Source organism: Mercenaria mercenaria, chromosome 17, assembly GCF_021730395.1.
Source record: "Mercenaria mercenaria strain notata chromosome 17, MADL_Memer_1, whole genome shotgun sequence".
Taxonomy (NCBI): Eukaryota; Metazoa; Mollusca; class Bivalvia; order Venerida; family Veneridae; genus Mercenaria; species Mercenaria mercenaria.
This window is the reverse complement of record NC_069377.1, coordinates 63,135,760-63,159,431: the sequence shown is the minus strand read 5'-3', so window position 1 is coordinate 63,159,431 and position 23,672 is coordinate 63,135,760. Positions and strand designations below refer to the sequence as shown.

Here is a 23,672-nt window from a genome sequence, read left to right as displayed (position 1 = left end):
ATCCTTAACAAGTCTCCTCTCACAAAAAATCATTTTTATACGCTGGGCGGAAATGTCTGCGAAATACACATAAGACCGGTTTTATCTGACATTAACAAGTTTGGTCGTTTATATTATTGGTAGCTGGAATGTGATCACTGTTAAATTCATAATGCTTATTTTCGTATTTGTTTTCTGGAGCACATTTCATGTCCAGTTATATGAACATTTTGACGTCAATTGCCACATGACATCCGGTTTATATTACTTGGACAATGCATTTCAACACAATTTCCACATGACGTCCGGTTCATTACTACACATATGTTCATCATAATTTCATCATAATATTCGAATGAGCATTTAAGAATGAATTAAACAAGACATTATTTTTGTTGATCATCTATTACTTTTCATATGAAGAAGATAATTTTGTCAAGTGCTTATCTGATTATACAATGTACAGTGTGTCTGCGTGTGTGCATTAGAATGGCTCTTGCCTCCATGCATTATATTGCTTGAAACTTCACTGCCAAAGATACTGAATTCCGGTTTCTGACCTGTAATCTACTAGATAAGTTAAGTCCGATCTCGTTATAAAAACTGATTTTAAGTTTTTAATGTCAAACATATTGACAGACATTAAACTATTAAGTACGATTGTTGACTGTCGGACAAGAATGTTAAACGCGACCGAGGAAGTATATTGTTTCTTTATTTCATAGTTATTTTGTGAATATCTTTTTAGAGGAAAGTATAGGCTGTAATTATTACTGCTAGTTTTATGGAAATCAGCGTATTTTGTAAAGTAATAAAGTCTCCCTCATACGTAAATTAATCATTTTGCACGAAGTTGTGTACACATGTATTATACAATATGTGTAAAGTATAGGTTAGGGAAGGCTGGACGATTGTTTAGGATGATAAAACTTTTAAAAGTTTGTGAAGTTAAGGTATGGTACATTTGAATAAATTTACAAAATGAGTAAAATGTCTTTATTATTAAAATAGAAGTCTTTTCGTTTTATAACCATTAGTTATATTGCTTGTTGTACTATTTCACTATGATGAAACGAGATGCACAACATGTATGTACACTAAGCAATATGTATATGCCTTTGTATACGAGCATCATTGAAGAATACATGCCGTGAAACATGGTATATAGGCTTGCGGTGAATGCAGTCAAATGAATTGTAAGACATAATATCAAATAGCAGCAAAGAATATAGATAAACCAAGGCATTCAGGTCTATAGCTGTACCTTCCATATAAAAGGCATACCTGCATGCTTTAGGATGATCAAATGTACCACCTTGTTACGTGCTGAGGCTTCCAGATAGCTTTTTAATAGAGTAATCAGATACCCGGTCCAAATGAAATGATATCTCTTAAATATCTCTCAGTATTGTTTCAATATGCTATTTTGTTTGAATACGAACAACCAGTTATAAATAAAGAAGCAACGTAGCATCATGTTAATTCAGCTAAGGAGAAATATTACATTAATCTATATACTTGTTTTTGTAGTAGCATTCTCTCCAATCCAGTAGCAACTAAACGAATGAGAAAAAACAGTTTAACCCAATTAGTAAAACTGAGATAGATTGTAAATACACATTCAACATAAAGTAACTAATATTGTAGTTTGATTGTATGTAATTTATAGGACTTACTACACTAGCAGCGCTTGGAATATCTCTGACATCAAGTACTTGTAGACCTATATACTGCCCAAAATATCTAAATACAGTTAAGACTGCGGGATATTCATGTTAAATCCTCTGATTTGGATCTCATATTTTACCTATTCAGTGCACTTCTTTAACATTTGATCTACTACGTGTTCGTGCTGTAAAACTGTTAGGAAAAAGGCTAATACATTACTTATCGGAGAATCTTTTGATAATATTTTCCTCACGATTTAACAAACATATGTTCAGTAACAGTCTGACTTCAAATGATTTTTGTTCATACTATTTTTATATAAGAAGATTTAGGTCTATGCTATTAAAGTGCTGAATTGTAGGAATTGATGAATACATACTTTATGCAAAAGCTGTATAAAATATGCTCTTATATCGAAGTCAGGGCAGAACACACGCCAAGAATTCACGCAAGCCTCGTGTTTATTTGTACTTCAAATTTGTAATGAAATTAAGTTATTAACAGATACAATTTTTTTTTACTTTCAGTTATAAAAGCATTTGAAAACGGACATAACAAAATAAAAACAAGTAATGTAGGTTGAACAACGAACTTAACTTTAGTCTTTTCCTTCATACAAAATATATTATATTGTTTGATTGCATAATTAATTGTGATTCTAATGTTATCTTGCCTTGTCGTATTATTATAAGTTATGTTGTTTACTTTGCTTACTTTAGATGAAGTGTATAATAGTGTGGCACTTTAACTAAGCATTCGGGCATTTTGTAATCGTGGAATATTTGCACAGTCTTTTCATATATCCCGCATTTTGTTTTAGTATAAATTTCCATATCACCTTCAAATCAATATTTTCTATGGCATTTACCCCGCAAGAACCCTTGCCATACATTTCTACAAGCGAAATAAGCAGATTTTTGACCAGATTCAATTTTTGTTTTGGTCATATTTTAAATTACTCATATAGAACTTATATGCATGGCTCTATGGCTGTGTTTGGGTGCTCTGTGCTTCCGGGAAATCTACCTTTACCTTTTATCTTTTATACCTATAAGGCTTCTCGTGTCCTGTTAAGTGCGGTTATGTAATTTGATTATGTTTATATAATAAGCATGTATACCTTTCGATCTTCTTTATTATGAATAACGAATAATGCAATCTTTCAAGAAACTAATACTGGTCTTGATTTACCGCTTGATTCTTATACGTATTCGCATCAATATCTAAACTATTAAAATACCTAGAAGTATTTTAAAAAATGGCTGTTAGATATGACATTAAATTGTATACACAGTGAATTTATATGTTTAGCAGGTTAAATATAATTGATGATGATTTTCCCGATTTAGATTATATCTAATGATAAAGTATTTTAGTGAAAGGAAAACATTAGTAAAGCTTTAAATGATTATTAAATTATTTTTCAAACAAAATTTGTTTAATCAGATATTGAATCAATAAAACATCACAGTAACTTGTTTCTATAAATGTCTAGATTTGAAACACCGCGTAATGGTACATGGTGAACCTTTTCTTTTTACTAGTATACTAAGGGAGTTAAACACCCAAAGCGAGCTGTAAATGACGTGCAAAAGGTTATTATTTAAAAGTCATTTAGATATTTGCAAATACCACTTATTCCCCTAAATAATTGTAAAATTTAATATAAATACATAATGCATGATTCAAGAAAACTTCAAAGAACATATTTGTCTTTATTTAATGTCATTAGGATAAACATAGTTTAGTGAACGATTAACAAACCCTAAATTAAAACTGCAATCAGTTATATTTTTTACAAGCGCGGTAGTTTCAGTAATGATACGAACTATTTTACAAATCAAGGTTTTTTTTTTGTTTCAGTCGTTAAAATTTGATCACGGGTCATTAATTTGTATCCTTAATAACATATAAGCTAAATGTCTGAATTTGTCATTACAAAGCTATTTAGTTACTAGGATTTTGTAATTTTATATGGCGTTACTTTCAACAATTTACCTTACAAATCGTTAGGTTCAACCACATGTGACATTAATTTCGATTCATAACTGATTTCCTTATATTAAGATAATTTCTGGCTTATTGTCCGCTATGTTTGCTGGTATGACAGCTAAAGCAATTTAATTCTGTACTAGTATTTCAGGTAATATCTGTTTAGCAATAAAATAATTTCATAATTGAGTTTCCGTATCTTAATTCACCTTAGTTCCAAGTGTATTAAACGGTGACTGTACAATCCGTTTTCATCCGTCAGAGTGACCGCTTGGATGAGGTCAGATAATTGTATTAAACTATTCATATCAACAACTTTAGCTACGGCTTATCTTGTAGTTTTGTACAAAGCAAAAAAGAAATTAGCCGTTAGGAAACAATATGTAACGTTTAACAATTACCATTTGTTTTTATAAGTAAACGGTGATGTGTAGGTGGATGACGTTGACTGATTTCGATAAATTTAACAGAAAATAAAAGCACCAATAAGACGCGCTTCGCTAGGGCCATGCTACTATCAGATGATCCCCTGCAGGAGACCTTATTCTACACACTAAATGTTTTACTGTAAGAAGATTAAAATGAAACACAACAAACATAATTTTATCCCGCCTAGGGGCGTGAAACTCAGTTTAAAAGGAACAAGAAAATTATAAGCCACGTGTTATATGTTCACAATTACGTTGGTGTATTTACTTAGAGGGTAATATTGTTGTTGTTTTCTTCACCTCTGATGTTTGTTCCAGACTTACGTAGGCTTTTGTGTAATAAGTTTAGAGGAATGGGTAAAGCAAGCCTACATTAAGATGTCCGAATACATAGAAACAACACGAAACACAGCATACAACAATCCTTAACAAATACTTATACAGATCTTACTTATATACCTACCAATAAAAGGAACACAGTACAGTGGGTTGAAAAATTAGCATAAATTTACTTTACAAAGCAATATCCGGAATTTCGGTTGGAATAAAAGGCCCATACCCCCTTTCAAATTAAATATATGTGGCAAATAACTATGCCTACAATTTAATAAATCAATATTTAAAAAAAAATAAAATAAGATTATTACATACGAAAAAGGTAACCTTTTTTTCTGGCGCATTCATCAAACTTAAAACGAAAGGAATTTTCCACGTGATGTCCGACACCAATTGTTTTCTTTTCTGCTCTTTGATTTCTTTCCTGCTTCTTTGTTTCTAGTATTATCTTTCTCGTTTGTATTGTTAAATCTGATGCCATTATTATGGGCCAGATCAGACATTAAAAATAAAAATTTGAAATTTTGCAAATCGAAAGGAGAAAAATCGTCATTTACGACATACACTGCACTGCACTCACAAAAAGCCGTCGCAAATACTGAGAATGAAGATACCTCTAACAAATTCCTCAAAGCTAGCAATCTAGGGGTTATCATGACCCTCTTGATTGTAGTAATTGCTGCCATTTCTATAGAATTGCTATTCATCCTAAACATTTTGTACCTCTGATTTTGTCCCCTAAAATAATATCCTTTTTTCAAAGCATTCTACAGTTGTGACTTTGTAGGCATATTTACAGCTGTATTTGTTTCATTTATACAGCTGTGAGGCTTTTACAGTTGTATCTAAGTTACATGACTCGAACTGTTGTACAGTGGTTTTACAGTTTAGATTTGAATTTGAAATTATCATGACTGTAACTGTTGATAAAAATGTAAGTCTTTTAAAACTGTAAAATTGCATACAGGTCGTGTAAGAGAATGATGATATTTGTCTCCAGATACATTTCCCACTCTGATATCTGCAGTAATATTTGGTTGTACCAAATTTACTATACAAAAACGCCACAAAATTGAAAAAAATAGTGTTCTAACATCTGCGACACAGTTCCCTAAAACGGGGACTGGTGTATGAAATGCAATAGGACCTTTTGGTATAGATGTTACTATTATCTGTAAGCCTTGTTGAACATTGACGATGGATAAGGTATTTCATTATTTTAATGACCTATATCTTTTTTATACTTATAAGCACAGTCAGTGTTGTTTTATCTATCTGGAGATTTGTCATACCTTTCCAAAACGTATAGGTTGATGTACTGTCTAAATGTAGAAGCTTGTTAGTGAATCAAAATTCACTTTTTCGTGAAAAGTTTTCCTTTACCTCGCTTCAGAGTCTTACATACAATATTTACTTTCATCACTACTATTTCTTGGTTTAACTTTGTCGGGCTTCTGGTTTGAAATAATCCAAGATCATTTTCGTAAAACGATAATGCACTAGTCATTCATGTGATAAAAAGAAGATAATAATCATTGGCGGTATCTGTGCAGTTTTTCTATGGTCGTTGTGGTATCACAGTTATCACAGTTGCAAGAATGACCACCGTGTCAGTGTTAGCTCAAGTTATGGTTACTTCTCACATTATTTGTATATGAAAAACTAAATTAATCAATGAATACCAATTTGCCATGGCCTGATGAAAAGAACTGACCCATACTACATGTAGTAACTTAGCATAATTATTTTGCATATAACCATAATATTGATGCAATTTTCTAGACGGATGCATTTCTGTTCACGAAAATATAAAAGTATAAGTATAACATCAACCTTCCAAAAATGTTGTGAAAATCCATTTAGACTTTGGGATGTTTGCAAAACAAAACATAGGGTGCATTTGTGCTGGAAACACAAAAAGTTTCTGATTTATTATCTACTCTGTAAGAAGGTTTGAAGCTTTCAGAAATATGCAGTTAATATTAATGGATACAAGTTTTTCTGCACTAGGTGTTACGTGTTTTAAACCATTAGCAAAAGTGTATATCTTAAGTAGATCTATAACATAATTACTTATTTTTTAAGCAGTCACTTTTTAAAAACGTTGAGCATAATTGATATTGCCATCATCATCTCCTGTCATTTATTAATGCACAAAGAACTACTTCATCAATTAAATACAAGAAAATCGGCTAAAAGCATAGAACTCAGCAATGCAAAATAATAGCAGATTCGGTTCGCCAGAGGTACTAAAGTCACTAGCTCAGTAAAATTTAATGGATCCCATGATCCGATAGGAATAAAAAATTAAGTCATAGCAGTAAGTTAAGGCGAATTTCCATGTTCACATTCATCCAACGTAAAACTAATTACAGGAAAGTTTTAAGTTTTTATTTAAGAAATAATTAATCTGTTCCTATATTTTATCAGTTAATAAGATATGGGCAGGAGATTATTCGCATCCAAACGACTGCCCATGTTTTATTAATTGATAAAATTATTGAAACATATTTATTATTTCGATTCTAACAATGCAAATAATTCGCAATTTACAGTACTACATTTCAGCGTAATACGTCATTCGGGTCATATGCTGTTACAATTTACCCCCTATGGTTAGAAAGAGTTGCATAGCCAATGGAACGTATAGATATTTGTTATCTTTTATCAGAATTTTGAGAAGTATTTATAATTTAGTAATCTAACAGCTCGCAAACTAATTATGAAGAGAATCATCAAATTAGGCGAGTTGACCCTGTGTTAAAGTTACTAGCTTTACTTTATATGACGTCACATCATTATGACGTCGTACTTTATGTCATACATTTATGACGTCACCGCTGAATCTTAATTAAGCTAATTGAATTCGCTCGTAGAGATCGAAACGTGTTTTACGGTCCTACACAAAAGTCAGTATGACATTTTATCATATTTATGTTTTTAAGATGCTGTTTTCAACCGTTTGGCCCCAAAATAATTTGTATGTAATGGAACTGAAGTAGAATCTGTTATGCCACAATCATAGGGGGTGAAATGTAACAGCCAACCATATTTTGTCGTAGATTCATGTATAGGCGATTTCGCTATATATTTATATACCAATTGCTGCAGATTGTGTTAGGATAAAAATTGTTATCCAAAGACTGTATTGAGGAAGTCAATATCTATGTACACATGTTACCTGTCAGTAGTGAACGTTTTACACAAGTACTCTAAATATAAAACGCTTGCATTGAAGACATTTATGAAAATTGAAAGGTAGTGGTATTTACAAGAAACACAGAGCACATCAAACATCTAAGGATAACATCAATGTAACTCATTTGCAATTTCCACATTCAGTGTCACCGAACCTAAATATATTTCACGTGAAAAACAATAATTTGACGATCAGTTGAAGAACATTGTTCATAAAAATGACGAAAAAGAATATAAAAGATAGAAAACTAATTATAACCAATAAGTTTTTTTTATGAATCAGCTATAATATCAATGCGCGAAAATAACGATTCAGAATTTTCAACAGATAATCAATATTTTAAAGTTTTGTTTGTTGCATGTTTGTAGTACATGCTAATGTTTAATAATAACTATCCCTATCACACCATTCGTGTATTATATTCAGCCCACTTAACGTTTGTTCTACCTGGCAAAATGCTTATACTTATTTTCCAATTTATAAAGGAGACAAGATAAGGTATTCGTTTAATGTGAATTGCCAGGAATAATAATAAATTAATGATACACTTCTGTTAGTAGCAAAACATACAGGAACCCTAAATACTTGAGTAAGATCCACTAATTAGCATCTGATCTCAATAATTATCCACTTGTTGTAATCCATTCTGCAGCAATACACTCACGAAAACATAGCATGCATATTTTCCAGCAATTCTATAGCCTACCTTATACTACAGCTAATCCTACTGTAAGGTGTTCCTGACATTCATATCGTGTATGTCTTTGATATAAACATCGTTGAGATAACCCAAGATCATAAACCGATTGTAACAGTTTAGTGTTTGGGCATTAACATGTCATTTAGTTTCGAACAAACCCTTTCTGTCTGAGTTGCCAAAATGTTGAACATCAGGTAGATTTAGAATACATATCGTCAACAAGAGCTATCACTGAAGGTGACTCGTACATCCACAAATACGTTTGTTTGAAACCGAGTCTATAATAACAACTTTAATGTATACAAAATGCTTTCAGTGGATTAAACGTTACTGTCATTAATTGTAAAATGTTTGAAAAATGCAAAGTGTTAAGAAAGGATAAAGGAGAGTTAATTTTAAAATAGATAAAATTAGATAAAATTAAGGTTCTTTTACTCTTCATTTTAGAAATAATTTATAGCAAAAGAGTGCTTTAACACTATTTATGCGGTTATAAGTAATTTCTGCCCTGAGTAATAGTGTAATTTGTACGAATATTTAAGGCAGTATCTTTGACTGATGAAGAAAATTTAATATAATTTTACACAACGACAGATGATAATAAATGGTATTCTAATATACTTGTCTCTGTTAAAATACGCTTACGCTAGAATGACGTCACGTTAACGTGCGGTGACGTCAAAGTTTTTGTTGCGACCAAGAAAGAGCGCCCGAGTGTATAAATAGTATTAAAGACGGGTTTGCTATAAATTATTTCAATTCTAATATGCCTTTAATCTAAAACAATAGATAAAATATAGTAGCGCTCTTTCTTGGTCGCAACAAAAACTTTGACGTCACCGCACGTTAACGTGACGTCATTCTAGCGTAAGCGTGTTTTAACAGAGACAAGCATATTAGAATACCAATTATTATCATCTGTCTTTGTGTAAAATCATATTGAATTCTCTTCATCAGTCAAAGATACTGCCTAAAATATTAGTACAAATAGAAGATAGTTACACCATTACTCAGGGCAGAAATTAGGCTGTTGACATGTATAATCGTATCAAATTACATTAACTTTTCACTGTACCATTTATCTTCTAACAGAGACAGTGCGATTTAATAGAATTGTTGTCAACAGATGTAAAGCTCTTGTATAAAATTTTAAAATGTGAATAAAATGCGGAAGATTACGTACTACAAATCATGTAAAATTCCCTTCAGTGGTTCTAATATAATTCTCTATAATATTGTCAGGGTTTGTAAAATTAGACAAAAATTGTACAAAAAAGCAGTCAGAATTATAAAAGATTTTATGTCAACTTGCTGTAGGAGCCTACATTTTTACATAAAGATCCAATGAAATAGCTAAATTGGTTTCAAAGCTATTTAAGGAAAACAATATTTTTGTTACATTTTCGCATTAGCAAGTCCGTAAGCAATATTTGAATTTCAAATGCATACTTATCCCAGAGTTATGTAAATTCCAATTCTTTCCATGCATAGGTTTAAGGACTATTGAAGGATAATGTGTTTTTGGGACACTTTCAAAGTACAAGAGGGAAAGTATTTTGTCTTATCAAAAGTCAGCGTTATTGACCTTGCTATGTGAACTTGGCCAATGATCCTTACAACCTCGTTGGAAGTTACAATGCAATATCTCCATTGGTTTCACTTAGGTTCTAAGAAAAACAACAATTTTGACACATTTTATGGGACACAGAGGAGAATAATTTTGTTAAACTAAAAGGCATATTGATGATTCGGCAATGTTATTTAATATCCTTTAATAGAGTCATTCGTATCATTTTTTTTTGATTATGTTTCCTTACATTTTCATTCAGTAGAACACCTACCATTCAACGCTAAATTTGAAAGGGCACTGTATATTCTAACATAAAGAATAATAATTTTGATTCTTATTATTTTTCAGGTGTAAAGAGACTCACACTTTTCGGTGATAGCAGTAATATGAATGGTAACATGCACGCTCAGATAACCTTTATCCGTGAGAATTCATTTGACAACGGAGGAGGTGTGGGTCAGTTAACCATTTCTGGAAATAACATCCAGATTTTATATCCGTACATTTTCCGGAACCTACCTGGTGTACAACATCTCGCTTTACAGAATAATAACATCAGTCATATCTCAGCCGCCTCCTTCTCATCTCTTGATCAATTGATAGAGTTACGTCTCTCAGACAACATGATACGATTCTTATCACCAAACGTGTTTAGCCAGCTTGTAAATTTAGAATATCTTTTCCTCAACGGCAATAAGTTGTCAGGATTGCACGTTCTTGTGTTGAGAAGGCTTAAACATCTTGAATACCTCGATCTGTCAAGGAATAATTTCAGAACATTTTCTGATTCTGTATTCGACGGTGCTGTAAATCTACAAGAGCTGTTAATTAATGAGAATCAAATTTGGTACATCAGATCGCGATGGTTTGAGAAGCTGTCCAAACTGAGAAGACTTGAAATTCGAGCTAACGTAATAACACGTATAGATCCAAGTTCGTTTAACACTTTGACCAGCCTTGAAGACCTTTACCTGTCTGCAAATATAATCAATATCATTTCAAATGAGGCATTTAGAAACCTGTCAAAACTGAAAAATTTAGACCTTGGAACAAATGATATTAACAAACTGGAACCAGAGTGTTTTGCTGGCCTTGATGCTTTGGATAACCTTGACCTTAGCGTTAACAGGCTTTCGTTCATAAACAATAAAACATTCACATCTACCCCGTTACTGAGAGCACTGCACCTGTCAAAGAATTCAATTAAAGATATTGAAGAGGCAGCTTTGCATCCTCTGGCAGCTCTTCAGGAATTGGATCTATCGTATAACAAACTGAAAGCCGTCGAGAGTAAAACGTTTACTGGTTTGATGGAACTGAAAGAAGTAAATCTAGAGCATAACATTATATCAGAAGTCAAAAACGATGCTTTTATTGTAGCACCATTAAATCAATTGTCTAAAATCACATGGCTTAGTCTACAGTATAACCGCATCAAATCACTTAACGCGTACTCACTGTATGGTCTGCCACATATGAAATTTCTAAATATTGGTCATAACAAACTAAAGTCTATCCACAAGAAATCATTTTATGCTTTGAATAGCTTACAAAATCTTATGCTGAACGACAACAGAATTTCGTCACTGGAAGATGGATTATTTACAAATTTGAAACATTTGTACTCACTCTCGTTAGAAAACAATAAACTGTCCGTGATTTCGGACAATACATTTGTTGGATTAAGAAATTTAGATGATCTCAATCTAAAATCGAATGGACTTGAAACCATATCACCGAACGCTTTTCGACACTTATCAGAACTGACGCACCTTCATCTTAGCAATAACCTTTTGTCAACCTTCACCTTTGCAGACTTGATATTGGTTAAGAAACTTGAAAGCGTAGATCTTGGGAATAATCGTCTATTTCAATCGAAATTTCCTGAACAGAGGACACACACAATTAGAAAGCTTATACTGTCTTACAACCAACTGCAAACGATCACCTCAAATATCATAAACATTTTGGCGCCAAGTAGCAGTGCTTATCTCGATAACAATCCGTGGTCATGTGATTGTAGGCTGGACTGGTTACCAAGATATATCTCAGAATACAGACTACGCCTAGGAAGATCTAGTTATGACACAGTCTGTAAGGCGCCGTCATCACTCCATGGAATAAAGGTATAGCCAGAATATTTCTTTGTTTACGGGAACGATCTCAAAAATGCTAGATAGGTTAGGAATTGAGGGTTAAATATTTTATTCATGTCAGATCAGTGAAACCATTCGCGAATTCTTAAAGGCCTAGATTTTGGCAGTGGGCCAAGGGATTTCTGTCTTCACCAGCACAGTTGGGGGCTAATGACCATCACAGTATGGTTCCAATAAACAAGGGTCATTGTTTATTGGAGAGTCAGTCTACCTTTCAAGTGTATCAATTAGTGAGAAGGTGAAACAATGTAATTTATTTTAAATTAATGAATGATTAATAACATTTAAAGTTATACTAGATTTTATTTGGCATTTCTATGTAAAGAAAAATATTGTTGATCAAACACAATAATAAAATAATCAGAAACTTATTTTTACAATAGTAAAATAATGAGAAACTTTCATAAAGGAGTGTGTAAGTTTTTATTTTTTTCAAATTCTGTCTGGAGAATTGTGATATTTTAGAAAAATGTGACTTTCACTCATCTAAAGCTGGCAGAATACTTTATGTAACATTTGTCTAAAATTAAAAACAGTATGTGCATTTCAAAGTTACAAAGCAAAGCATGAAAAAAGACACTTTTGGCAATATACTGAAAATGAAAATTGAGTATAGATGGAACACAATAATTTTATATTAATTTTTTTTGTCAGCACAAAGAACTCGTGAAGTTTTCACTATACTTGTGTTTTATTATCATTATTATTTTCAATATTATTACTTATCTTTTATCATCCTATATGTAATATAGTAATAATAATAATAATAATAATTATGATAATAATTATTATTATTATTATTATAACATTAAAGTAATGGTTATTATCATCTATGTAATGTCAAAATAATAATTATTATTATCATCATTCCACACACACTGAAGAAAAATTAATTTCTTTCAACTCCACTGCACACATCTTCATGGTCTAGTTGGGGTCCCTGCTGTGCTAATTGTCCTCTAATCAGTTACTGTTACATAATCGCTGATAAGCAGTAGATAAGATGGGAGTTGTATATTGGATTTGGGGGGGGGGGGGGGGCACTTATATAGTAGTGAATCTAGGCCTTTAAGACGGCCGTTTTTTAATCTAACTAAATATTATTGCAATATCAAGGGGAATTATAGTAAAAGTAAAATAATGATTATAAAAAAACCGTTCTTAAATTACTTTAAAACCCTCGGGTATTCGCTAGGTACGTTGTGTTTGCCCGAAGCATAGACCATTTTAGACCTTAAAACATTCTTCGATGATTAATGGTTATCTTTATTTCTTTTTTAAAAAAATAGAGAAATGTTCTTTTAAATGTCTTTGTTAAGTTGGAACTTTCTTTGAGTTGGTACACATATTTCTGTTACTGTAATAGCTTAGACACGCGAAATTAAAGTTCCCAAATTATTTGATTTGAATTGTTCGCTAATCGAGTCTATGTAATATCAATGTAAAATGCAGTGATTTATAAATAGCCGATAGCTCACTTTTAAAACATAATTTAAACAAAAATCTTTATTTGTCTGGCTGACTCACGTTACGTTTTTTATATTTCCATTTCTGCCATTGATTCTAATATTACTCTTTTATCTTATATTTTTCCTGGCGATATATGACCTTTTTTGCCGATTCGTCGTAAAATCTAAATCACTCACTTTCATTTTTTTATTCAGGTCACCGACGTTGCTATCAATAACTTCCGCTGCGATAACAGTACTGTCTCAAAAACGTTGACTTGTCAGAATCTACAGATTCGGTACTCCAAGAAAGCTCAAGCAAGCGTAATAAGGTATGTTTTGTTCCACTACCCCCACTATAACAACTTTTCTTTATTAGAGAACACCACCTTCTAATACCTCCAGCCACGTACAGGGTCAGTTGGTGTAGGCCGTATTTGCGATGTCACAGTCTTGTTATCTCCCGCCGAAGGAAGATGGATATTGTTTTGGCGTTATACGGTCCGCTGTTCGTCCGTGCATTCGACCGAACTTGAAAGTGCTTGTAATTCAAGAAGTATTTAAACTAGAATTACCTCACCTCACATAATTATCAATTAGCACATGACCTTTGCTCACATGTAGTATTATTGCCCCTTGACCCAGTAAAAGCAGAAATATTTCCCTTGATTTGTTCGAAAACAATTGAAAAATATATTTCAGCTAGAATCACCATACCTCACATAATTATTAATAAGTACATGACCGTAGCTCATATATAGTACTATTATCTTTGACCTAGAAAACAGAGTTTTTCCCTTGATTTGCTTAAAAAATGAAAATGATTATAATTCAAAAAATATTCTGCTATAGTCACCAAACCTAATATAATTATTAATTAGCACGTGACCTCTGCTTGCATTATGTATTAACCCCCTTGACCTAGTAAAAGCAGGGGCTATCCCCTTTGATTTGGTAAAAAGGGATTTTTGACTGTATCTTAAGTAACCTATTGATGAATTTTCATAAAACTTTACACAAATGTAGATCACTATAGCGTTGCGGTGCGTGCGCATTTTTGTCAGGATCAATTCATTATCTAAAGTTATTGCCCTTTAACTATTTCACAATTCATAAATTCCACGATAACAAAGTATTCCATTGATGGATCTTCATGAAACTTAATACAAACATAGATCACTGTAAGACAGAGCTTTTCTCTTTGACTTTTTGTAAATAAAAATTATCTCCGCCACGTGAACCCCTAACTCACACAATGGCAATATAAAACACATAAAAAAGATATAAATACAACACAATGTAGAGATGGTACCTACCCAAGAAAATCTAAGGGAAACAACTCTGAATTGACCAATAAACTGAAGCCAAAATAAAACATTGGTTAAAAGTGAAAGAAAAATCAGATAGGTCCTTTTCCCAACAACTGACCAGGCAGACAAAATATGACCTACATTAATTTGTTTAAATCTCTTTGTATTCAGTATACAACATGCACACTTTTCTCATGGCTTACACTGACAGTTATTTTATAAGTTGTAGTGAGGCCCTGTTAGAAAGTTTAGTAGTGACAATTGACAATATACATCAAAGAAACGTTACTATATACAGATTTTTATATGTTGGAATTTGGTGGCATTTTGCCTTCATTAAATGCGTAATGATTGTATATTACATTATTTAGAATATATGCATGGAGAACACAAAACATTTTCCGTGAATACATAAATATAGCAGTAAAGTTTTATTTATGTGAACATTGATGTCCTTGGTTCGAAGTAGGCAAACATGCTCTTGTAACACAAGTCAAGACTTTTCGGGTTGCAATTTTATGACAATATCAGAATAATGTTATATTTATCACTCTTAATACTTTCGGCGCTCCAAAACACTTTTATAAGTAATACAGTTTACTTTGAGATTACTTTAAAATTTAGCCAGAGTCAGGAAAGTTGCACTGCCCTCTGTATGCAGCGTATGAACATAAATAAAGACATAAGATCACTTCCTTCGGAAAATACCTAATATGTTTAAGTTAATGGAATTATTGATATGTGAAAATGATATGTAATACTAGTACGTAAATTAGGCAAAACGAAAGCATTTGCGCTGTGAACTTTCAGTAATATGAAAAAAAATTATTGCATTATTCACTTGCGTTTTCTAATTTTTCGTAGTTGTATGCTAAGTGAAATTGTGTATCAATTCGTATTTATAGTCCTTCTCCACAAACAAATATCATCAATATTTTGTCATGTATAGTGCATGGAATGCATATTTTACCAATTAGATATCAAGATACTTTACATATATCATACTGCATTTCAGGAAGAGTAAACGTGAGACAAGAAACTGGCATGTAACGTTCCGATCAGACGATAACAGGAGTAATATGAGTCGTGTCTGTTATGGGATGCTCCTATCAAACGATTGGGTATTGACGAGACGTGCCTGTTCACAGTCATACATACCTTATAATACTACAAAAGTTATAGCAAAAGTAGGAAGAAAAGAGTCACGAGAAATTGCACTAAATATCGACCATGCATCAGATTCAATGGCTGCTGACTTTGATTTACGATTAGTAAGGCTGGTTTCGAGCAAAAAGTCCGAGTCTGACCTTCTACCTTGTATTCTTACACATTCACAATATCATCAGTTATCTCTCGCAATACCGGAAGCGGTATTCACAACGAGGCGATATGTAAACGAGACTAGAAAATGGCGACTTCTTGCGAAAAGAGGAAAAATGGTTAAGAAATGTGATAATAACGGAGACATTTGCTTAAACATTAAGTCATCATCCGATTTAAACCTGCAGGGTTCACCTTTGTCTATTCGTTATCAAGGGGTCTGGTATTTAGCAGGGTTAGGAACAACAGCAAATTCAACTGAGGTCAAATTCCCAAGGTTTACACCGCTTTGGACAGTGAAAGAGTGGATAGCAACAACTATACACGAAGTTGACACTAAATGTCGCTTCCATACAAAACATAAAAAGACAAACGTTTTGTGCGAGAATTTAAATCTGAAAGGAGTCGTGAAAACTGATCAAGTTCTGTCTGTTTAAGTGAGTTTAATGGCATTCACTTAAACTATTATTCAGAAAGAAAGCTGAATAAGCTCACCCATCAGTAACTATGGAAAAATTGACAAGACAAGATTGTAATGCAAATTATTACAAGACGTTTTATTTACTGCATATTGCCGACTCTATAATGGTAGGATTCTGTCACAGATATGTGATGGCATATTTAAAATAAAACATAAACATATTTGATATAAGTATGAGTACAATTGTATACATCATATGTATTTTGAAGCCTGGTAATGTTACTGGGTAACTAACTCTCTTGTGTAAACAACATACATATACATCTATATTATAAAATTTTCCCGACCTCCTTACAAGAGGTGTTACACCCTCCCTTACGTACCTTAAAGAGGTAGAACAGCATTTTGAGATTCTACCAAAATGATGTTTACAGAGAGGTAGTTATATTCCTCGGTCTGTTCCTACGTCCAGATAATTTGTACTCTGTATTTAGACCAAAATGTACCAGATGCCACCGTTTTATACCTATTTTCCTAAAACTTCCAAGAGGAGACTCCCTGACACCCTTGCAGGAGGTGGATACCCCTCCTGGACGGACCTACCTTACGAGCTTGAACTACAATGGGTGTTCTACCACAATGATGTCTGCAGTGCCTCAGTTAAAACCCAAAGTGCAGCAGATGCCACCATTTATAAGATTCCCATTGACCCAAATTTGCTGACAAATAAATATCTTTTTAATTTTTTTTATTACTATTGTTAACCTAAACCACAAACATATTCCTTGTTATGGTGTATATTGTATCGAAATTGTTTATGAAATTTTGATTGATCTATTCAATACAATTTGGGTAACATCATATAATTTGTAATGCAGAATTTAAACTATTTAACTATTCAAATCCAGTAGGACGTACATGCGGACTATACATAACCAATCGAAAGGAACAACAAGGCTAACAAAATAGTTACAAACTGGTAAATTGGAAGCTAACTATGAAAGGTTACACTGCAATATAAATTTAAAAAAAAATAATACCTCCCAATTCAAAATCATATCGAATTAAGTCATTAATTGTCAATGGCATTTCTTGTGAATTAAACCTTTCTGTCAAATTAGAAATGCCTGGGCCAAATACAATGTTAAGTTTGAAATGTATTTGGAGCAAAATTATGTTTTTGTACCCTGATTTTAACACACAGAGCATTTGTGTGTCGGCAAGATGTATATATTTTTTTCTCAAGTGAAACAGATTATCCGTCGTTATTTCTCTAGAAAGAACTTTGTATATAATATGCATGTTCAACAGAAAGTGTTTTATGTATATAAGTTTATGTTGAAAACAATTTTTGATTTGTATATGACGCATATCTTGTACATATTAGATAAGATATGAATAAATATATAAGTTTTGAGTTTACTCTTTTTTGACGATTTCATATTTCTTTTAATGTTCTGCAATAGTTCTTGCGTCAGGATTAACAACTGTTTTATAACAAACAAGAACAAGTGTCCATTCCAAGCCTCCCAAAACAAAACATCACAGTAGCATATGTATGTATGTGTTACCTATATACATATACACGTAAACACGTAGGCGTAAGTATAACATAAAGACAACAACGAGAAAACAGAAACATTAATGAACAATGGGACGCATTGGAAGGGTCAAACAGCCCAAACCCCTTCTCTTTACCTCTTTACTCTCTTTATCCCCAATATTTTTTTTTTGATCTAACGTCGCACCGACACATGATAGGTCATATGGCGACTTTCCAGCTTTAATGGTGGAAGAAGACCCCAGGTGCCCCTCCGTGCATTATTTCATCACGAGCGGGCACCTTAATAGAACCAAGGACCTTCCGTAAGCCAGCTGGATGGCTTCCTCACTTGAAGAATTCAACGCCCCGAGTGAGGCTCGAGCCCAAATCGATGAGGGGCAAGTGATTTGAAGTCAGCGACCTTAACCACTCGGCCACGGAGGCCCCTTTATCCCCAATATTTCCCCAATATGTCCCTGAGTAACTGGACATTGTAAATTAAAGTTATCCCCACAATAGTACACAATGGCTTTGGAATTATGTATTGTATGTACACTGTCGTCGCCTAGTGAGTATACTTTCTTATTTACGCCCCTTTTTCAAAATTGATACATATGTTTCCGATTTCAGCTTCAAATGATTACTGCTTATTGTACTGTTACATTCTGGAAAACCACGCTCCTATTTCGACTCTAAACTCCTTTTTTTCCAATAGCAATAAATGATTTCTGACTAATCCCAGTTTTAAATATTTGAGGGCGAAGTAAGCCGCACATAGAGTTAATTAATTCCAGCTTATGTTATTCTAAACAATAATGACGTATACTTCATAAACTGTTTATTAAACACCATACTGAAAAATGCATAGAACGTAAAGACATGGGTATAAATCATCTCACAAATTCTGATGTTAGTATACGCGAAGTAAGCATTCTCGAATGAAATAGTTTTCCTCACTGTGTATAGGTTTATCAAAGCTGGGTATATGAATTGTCAACATTATAATAAAAACATGGTCCAACGCAATTGTCACGGAAGCTGATAAAACAACAAGTATGACTCGTAAACATTCACACGAGTACATTTTCGTCTAGATGTATTTTCATGATATTTTTTTTTATTTACAGTATGTTTAAAAAATATATACATCGTTATCAAAGTAAGTGGTTCCTAAGAAGTAAATACATATAAAAAATGAACGCACCTTTCATTTCAGAATGACAAACAGAGTGGTAACAAACGATGCATTAATCTATACTTATGAAAAACGAACAAGATTAAATGTAAGTGAATATCAGTATCCAATAACTATAATGACTCTTTAAACAAACACAGTGTACAAAATGTTTTAGTAATCATAGTTTTTTTTGTGGTTTTCTTCTCACTGGTTTTGAGTCTGCTTAGTGACACCATCGCATCTTCTAATTTTGAAAAAACTGTAAAATTGTTGTTTTTATCAAAACGAAAGCACTTTTCAAAGACCCGTCAGTAATGCAATTATCAATATACTCTGCTACCTATAGCAAAATATGTAACAATCTTTGTCATGAATTCAATTTGTCATTGTTCCTTCTCTTCTCTTGGGGAGGAACACTTAGAATTGGTAAGTCACACTTGGCTGAACAACTGACCTCGCAAACTGTTGTCATTACAAGTTGGCCAATCAAACTCCGTGACCTTAGAAATAACCTCTGACGTTAAAACTATTCTTTCCCAATTGAAGCGACTCTGACTGATCGCGCTCCGCGGATTACATATTACTAAACCCAAGGATGGAAATGTGGCGTTGTTGAAACATGCGGCAAACATCTTATTTGTCGTTACCTTCGAATGCATTGCCAATATGTGAAAACAAACCCCATTGCGACCCTCTCATTGTGCGCAACAAATTTACGCTTCGAATGGCCGGAAGTCACAGTCATGAGATTTAGGACAGATACTACTAAATTATAGCCATGAATTACTTGATCAATGACCACTAAGTCTGTTGTGTGCGAGGACGTAGACTGTTAGCGCATCAAATCACTACATTAGGATGTTAAACAGAAAAAATAAAGCTAATCTTTATGTCAATAAGGTAGAATATAGAAGAAACGTTGAGTATACTGCCATGTAGTGTGACCGACGTATGTTTAATACGCAATGTTGTAATTTGCACTGTATAATAGTTTTGTCAAATATGTGGTTTTTGATATCATTATGTATATATTTTATCATATTTTCTTAACGTAATGTACCAGTGAATATACTATGTGTAAAATTAGGCGTTTGATCAAGTAGTTTCAGTTTCAGAATGGTCTTGTCTTTGCGTCCAATTTTGGGGTTCCACATACTGATGACCAATATTTAAAACAGACATTGCAACCACTATTTTACAAGATAATCATTATATATATTTATAGATGTGCCCTAGAAGGAACTTTTGCTCTGCTTTAACTTGTACTATCTGGTGTTAATGTTTTGTATATAAAGGTACTTTGCACGAATGTTATTTAATGTACATGTAACTATTTTATGTGAAAATATGTCAGTCAGTCATCGAATTCCATTTTGTATTTACGTTTGCTAAGTAAAATGTCTCAGTGTATGGCTATAAAACGGACAGGATTCCTCGAATGTTCCACTGGAATACAGGCAACCCCATTTTGAAAATAAATTACAATTGTGAGTGTGTGTTGGTGGGAAGGGAGTGGGGGGGGGGGGGGGGGGGGGGGGGGGTGCATGATAGTGGTATTTTCAGCAGTTTTCAATATGATGTGACAAGTACAGGTAACCGGGAATATGAATTGTCCTACCTTCTTACCAACAACATGGCCCATCGCAATTATGAAAATGTTATGATGCTTTTAACCTTTAGTCTGCTTAAGTTCTAACACGGACTGGTCCGTCATTCAATCTGGGCAATACCATTTCTTATTTGAAGGGGTGTTCACTGCAAATTTACTAATTGAATATCGAACAGTACAGAAAATGAACCGTGCAGGCTGATCTTGGTCAGCACTAGTCGCAAAGGCAAAATCAATTGCCGCCAGCAGGCTAAAGGATAAAGACAATTTGAAATATAAAGTTTCATCCTAATGCTCCTTCAAGTAAACTTTAAGCCGGATATATTTTCTGGTAAGTTTTATTCACAGATTTTGCCGAAAAGTGTAGAATTACTTAAATAAGTGGGTACAAAATTAACGGCATCCTTCATTTAAAAATGCTTCATAAAGTGGTTACAGATAGGGCATTTATAATTGGGGATTAGAAATGAATGAGATAAATGTACTATGGTATGACAGTATATCCACATAAAGGCCAACATGTTCCTTTGGATATTATTTTACTCAAATAACCCCATTTTTTCTAGTAATTTTGAAAAATGCTACAGTGAGATATTTTCGCTTTTGCATGATCGCGCGGATTTAAACTGTCAATTGCCAATATACCATGTGGTTAGTAAGGAATTTGTAAATGTGAGTAAACATGGATATTTGTCAAAATCAAAAAATAGGGAACGAATAAAACAAAAGAAAATATAACCTGGTATCAATTAAAAATCCTATTTTTTCTCTATCTCAGTCTTTTTATGACACTTTGCCCTGCATGCCAAGACTAGAAATCTCGCCTGGCAGCTGCTGGCATATAAATTTGTTACTATCTGCACAAGTAGTGCTATACCTGAGACGAAGTAATTGTTAGAATAACGCCCTGTTAATGTTTTTTTCTGACAAAACAAATTTAAAAGTACATTTTCTAAGTTTACTTAGTGATGCATACAGACAGATATCGTTAGAATCCTGTTAAAAATTGAAAAAACAGAGTAGGTGAAATAACTTATAGTTGTGTATTACATGATAATATTATGACATTATGTCGGATTGTACTCTGGATAAAAAGTAAAGGCAAACATCATTTTAAATATTCCACCAGAATTTACGTGGAAACGTATCGTTGTTCAAAGTTTTATAACTAGTAGTTATACCTAATTTAATGGCTTTTTCATAACAGAAGCAGCTCTTTGTTGGAAATATAAAGCAAATCAAAACATCGAAACATTTCAGGTTAAACCTGAATTGATCTAAGGTTTTATAAGACGTATTGTTATGAGTATCAGACGAGTTAAAATGACTGCAATGTATTCAGTTTAGGTTCCATGCGAATTATTCATGTTATACTAAGCATTTGAATTTAATTACGATTGAAACGTAATCATTTAAGTCACAAGGACATAGATAACAGTATCAATTTTGTTTGGCATCACATTGTAACAAAAAATTTACGACTGGACCATAATTGCTTTGAATTATACAATACGTTTACCACTTGCATTTCAATTCTACATGAAATCCAATTATTTATTCCAATGTATTTTTGAATTTAGAAAACCTGATGATACATTATTTTGGCGACCTAGGCGGACATTTTTACAGACTCAGCCGTGGAAGTAAGTAAGGCAATAAATTGTTGTTTAGAACTTCTCAGATGACGGTCACCTTCTTGATACCAAAACCTCGCACAAAAGTCTGTATCAACATACCTGAAATTAAAAAAATTGACATGACTATAAGTAATTCATTAAAAATTATCAGCAATACAAGTCTAACATCTAGTTTTCAGTTTACAAGCCTTAAATTCTGTGGTCTCCAGGGTGCGAAATGTGATGACCAAAAATGCTAAATTCGCCAATTTCAAATCGCTACAGAAAATTCCCGCAAATGATAGCACCAACTGCTACACGCTTTCTTATTTCAACAAAATTGAATCTGAACGATGTGCTATCCGTACTGTTTTTTTTCACTATTTCTATTTTCCTTACAACTCCTTTTTTAAGCCACGTATTCGCACTTGCAAGTCATTACGTCAGAATTTCAAGGCTAATCAACTAATTTTACTCAATACCTGAACCTCAATATTCAGAATATTATTGTAAAATACAAATAAGCGCTTTAACCTGAAAATTGCCTCTTATTAGTACATTTGACCCTCCCTGGCCAATTCGAAACCTACAGCTGAAAATAAAACCCCTGTTTACTGCCTTTTTAAAGGAAGTTTTGTCCAATACAAACATGGTGACCTCAGCAGAAGTAAGTATCATTAGTAACGACAAAGTTTTATCGATACAAAAATGGCGATCACAGCGAAAGTATTAAGTAAGCAATGCAACGCCTTTTTTATCGATACAAACATGGAAATAAAATGATAAACTCTGTCTTTTGGGAGCATAGAATGCAACCAAGCAAAATGATAGCAGACTCGGTTTGCCTGAGTCTTTTCACGACAGGTAATGGAAAGTGCAATATCCATCACGTACCCTATCACTGGCTTAAGCGGAATTCTATTTCACAGATATTGAATTTAACTCCATGATCATGAAGGACAAGAAAGTATCTTTAGCAAATAAAGGCCTGTTTGATCGACAAAACCATGGCGACCTCAACGGAAGCAAGCATGAATGCAATGAAAGATGTTTTGATCGGTAGGAATAGAAACTTTTGAAAATAACACGGTCGGCCTGGTTATATACACGCAGTTTGCCAAAGCAGTCAGTTGAAAATGTCGTTACTCAATCATAATTATAGTCTAAGTGTAAAGGCGTACATATTGGAACTGTATGAAG

The 23,672-nt window shown here is 33.1% G+C and overlaps 1 protein-coding gene across 1 annotated transcript in view; it reads left to right on the top strand.

Annotated features, from left to right (window-relative positions):
- The window catches only part of LOC123536140 (insulin-like growth factor-binding protein complex acid labile subunit), a 46,403-nt gene extending 28,454 nt beyond the window's left edge, over positions 1-17,949 (top strand). Inside the window, exons 3-5 of the mRNA XM_045318980.2 lie at positions 10,221-11,998; positions 13,693-13,808; positions 15,802-17,949. Of these exons, the coding sequence (XP_045174915.2) occupies positions 10,221-11,998; positions 13,693-13,808; positions 15,802-16,543 (2,636 nt within the window). The 3' untranslated portion in view covers positions 16,544-17,949. The remainder of the gene's footprint in view (positions 1-10,220; positions 11,999-13,692; positions 13,809-15,801) is intronic.
- Positions 17,950-23,672: the final 5,723 nt, after the last annotated feature.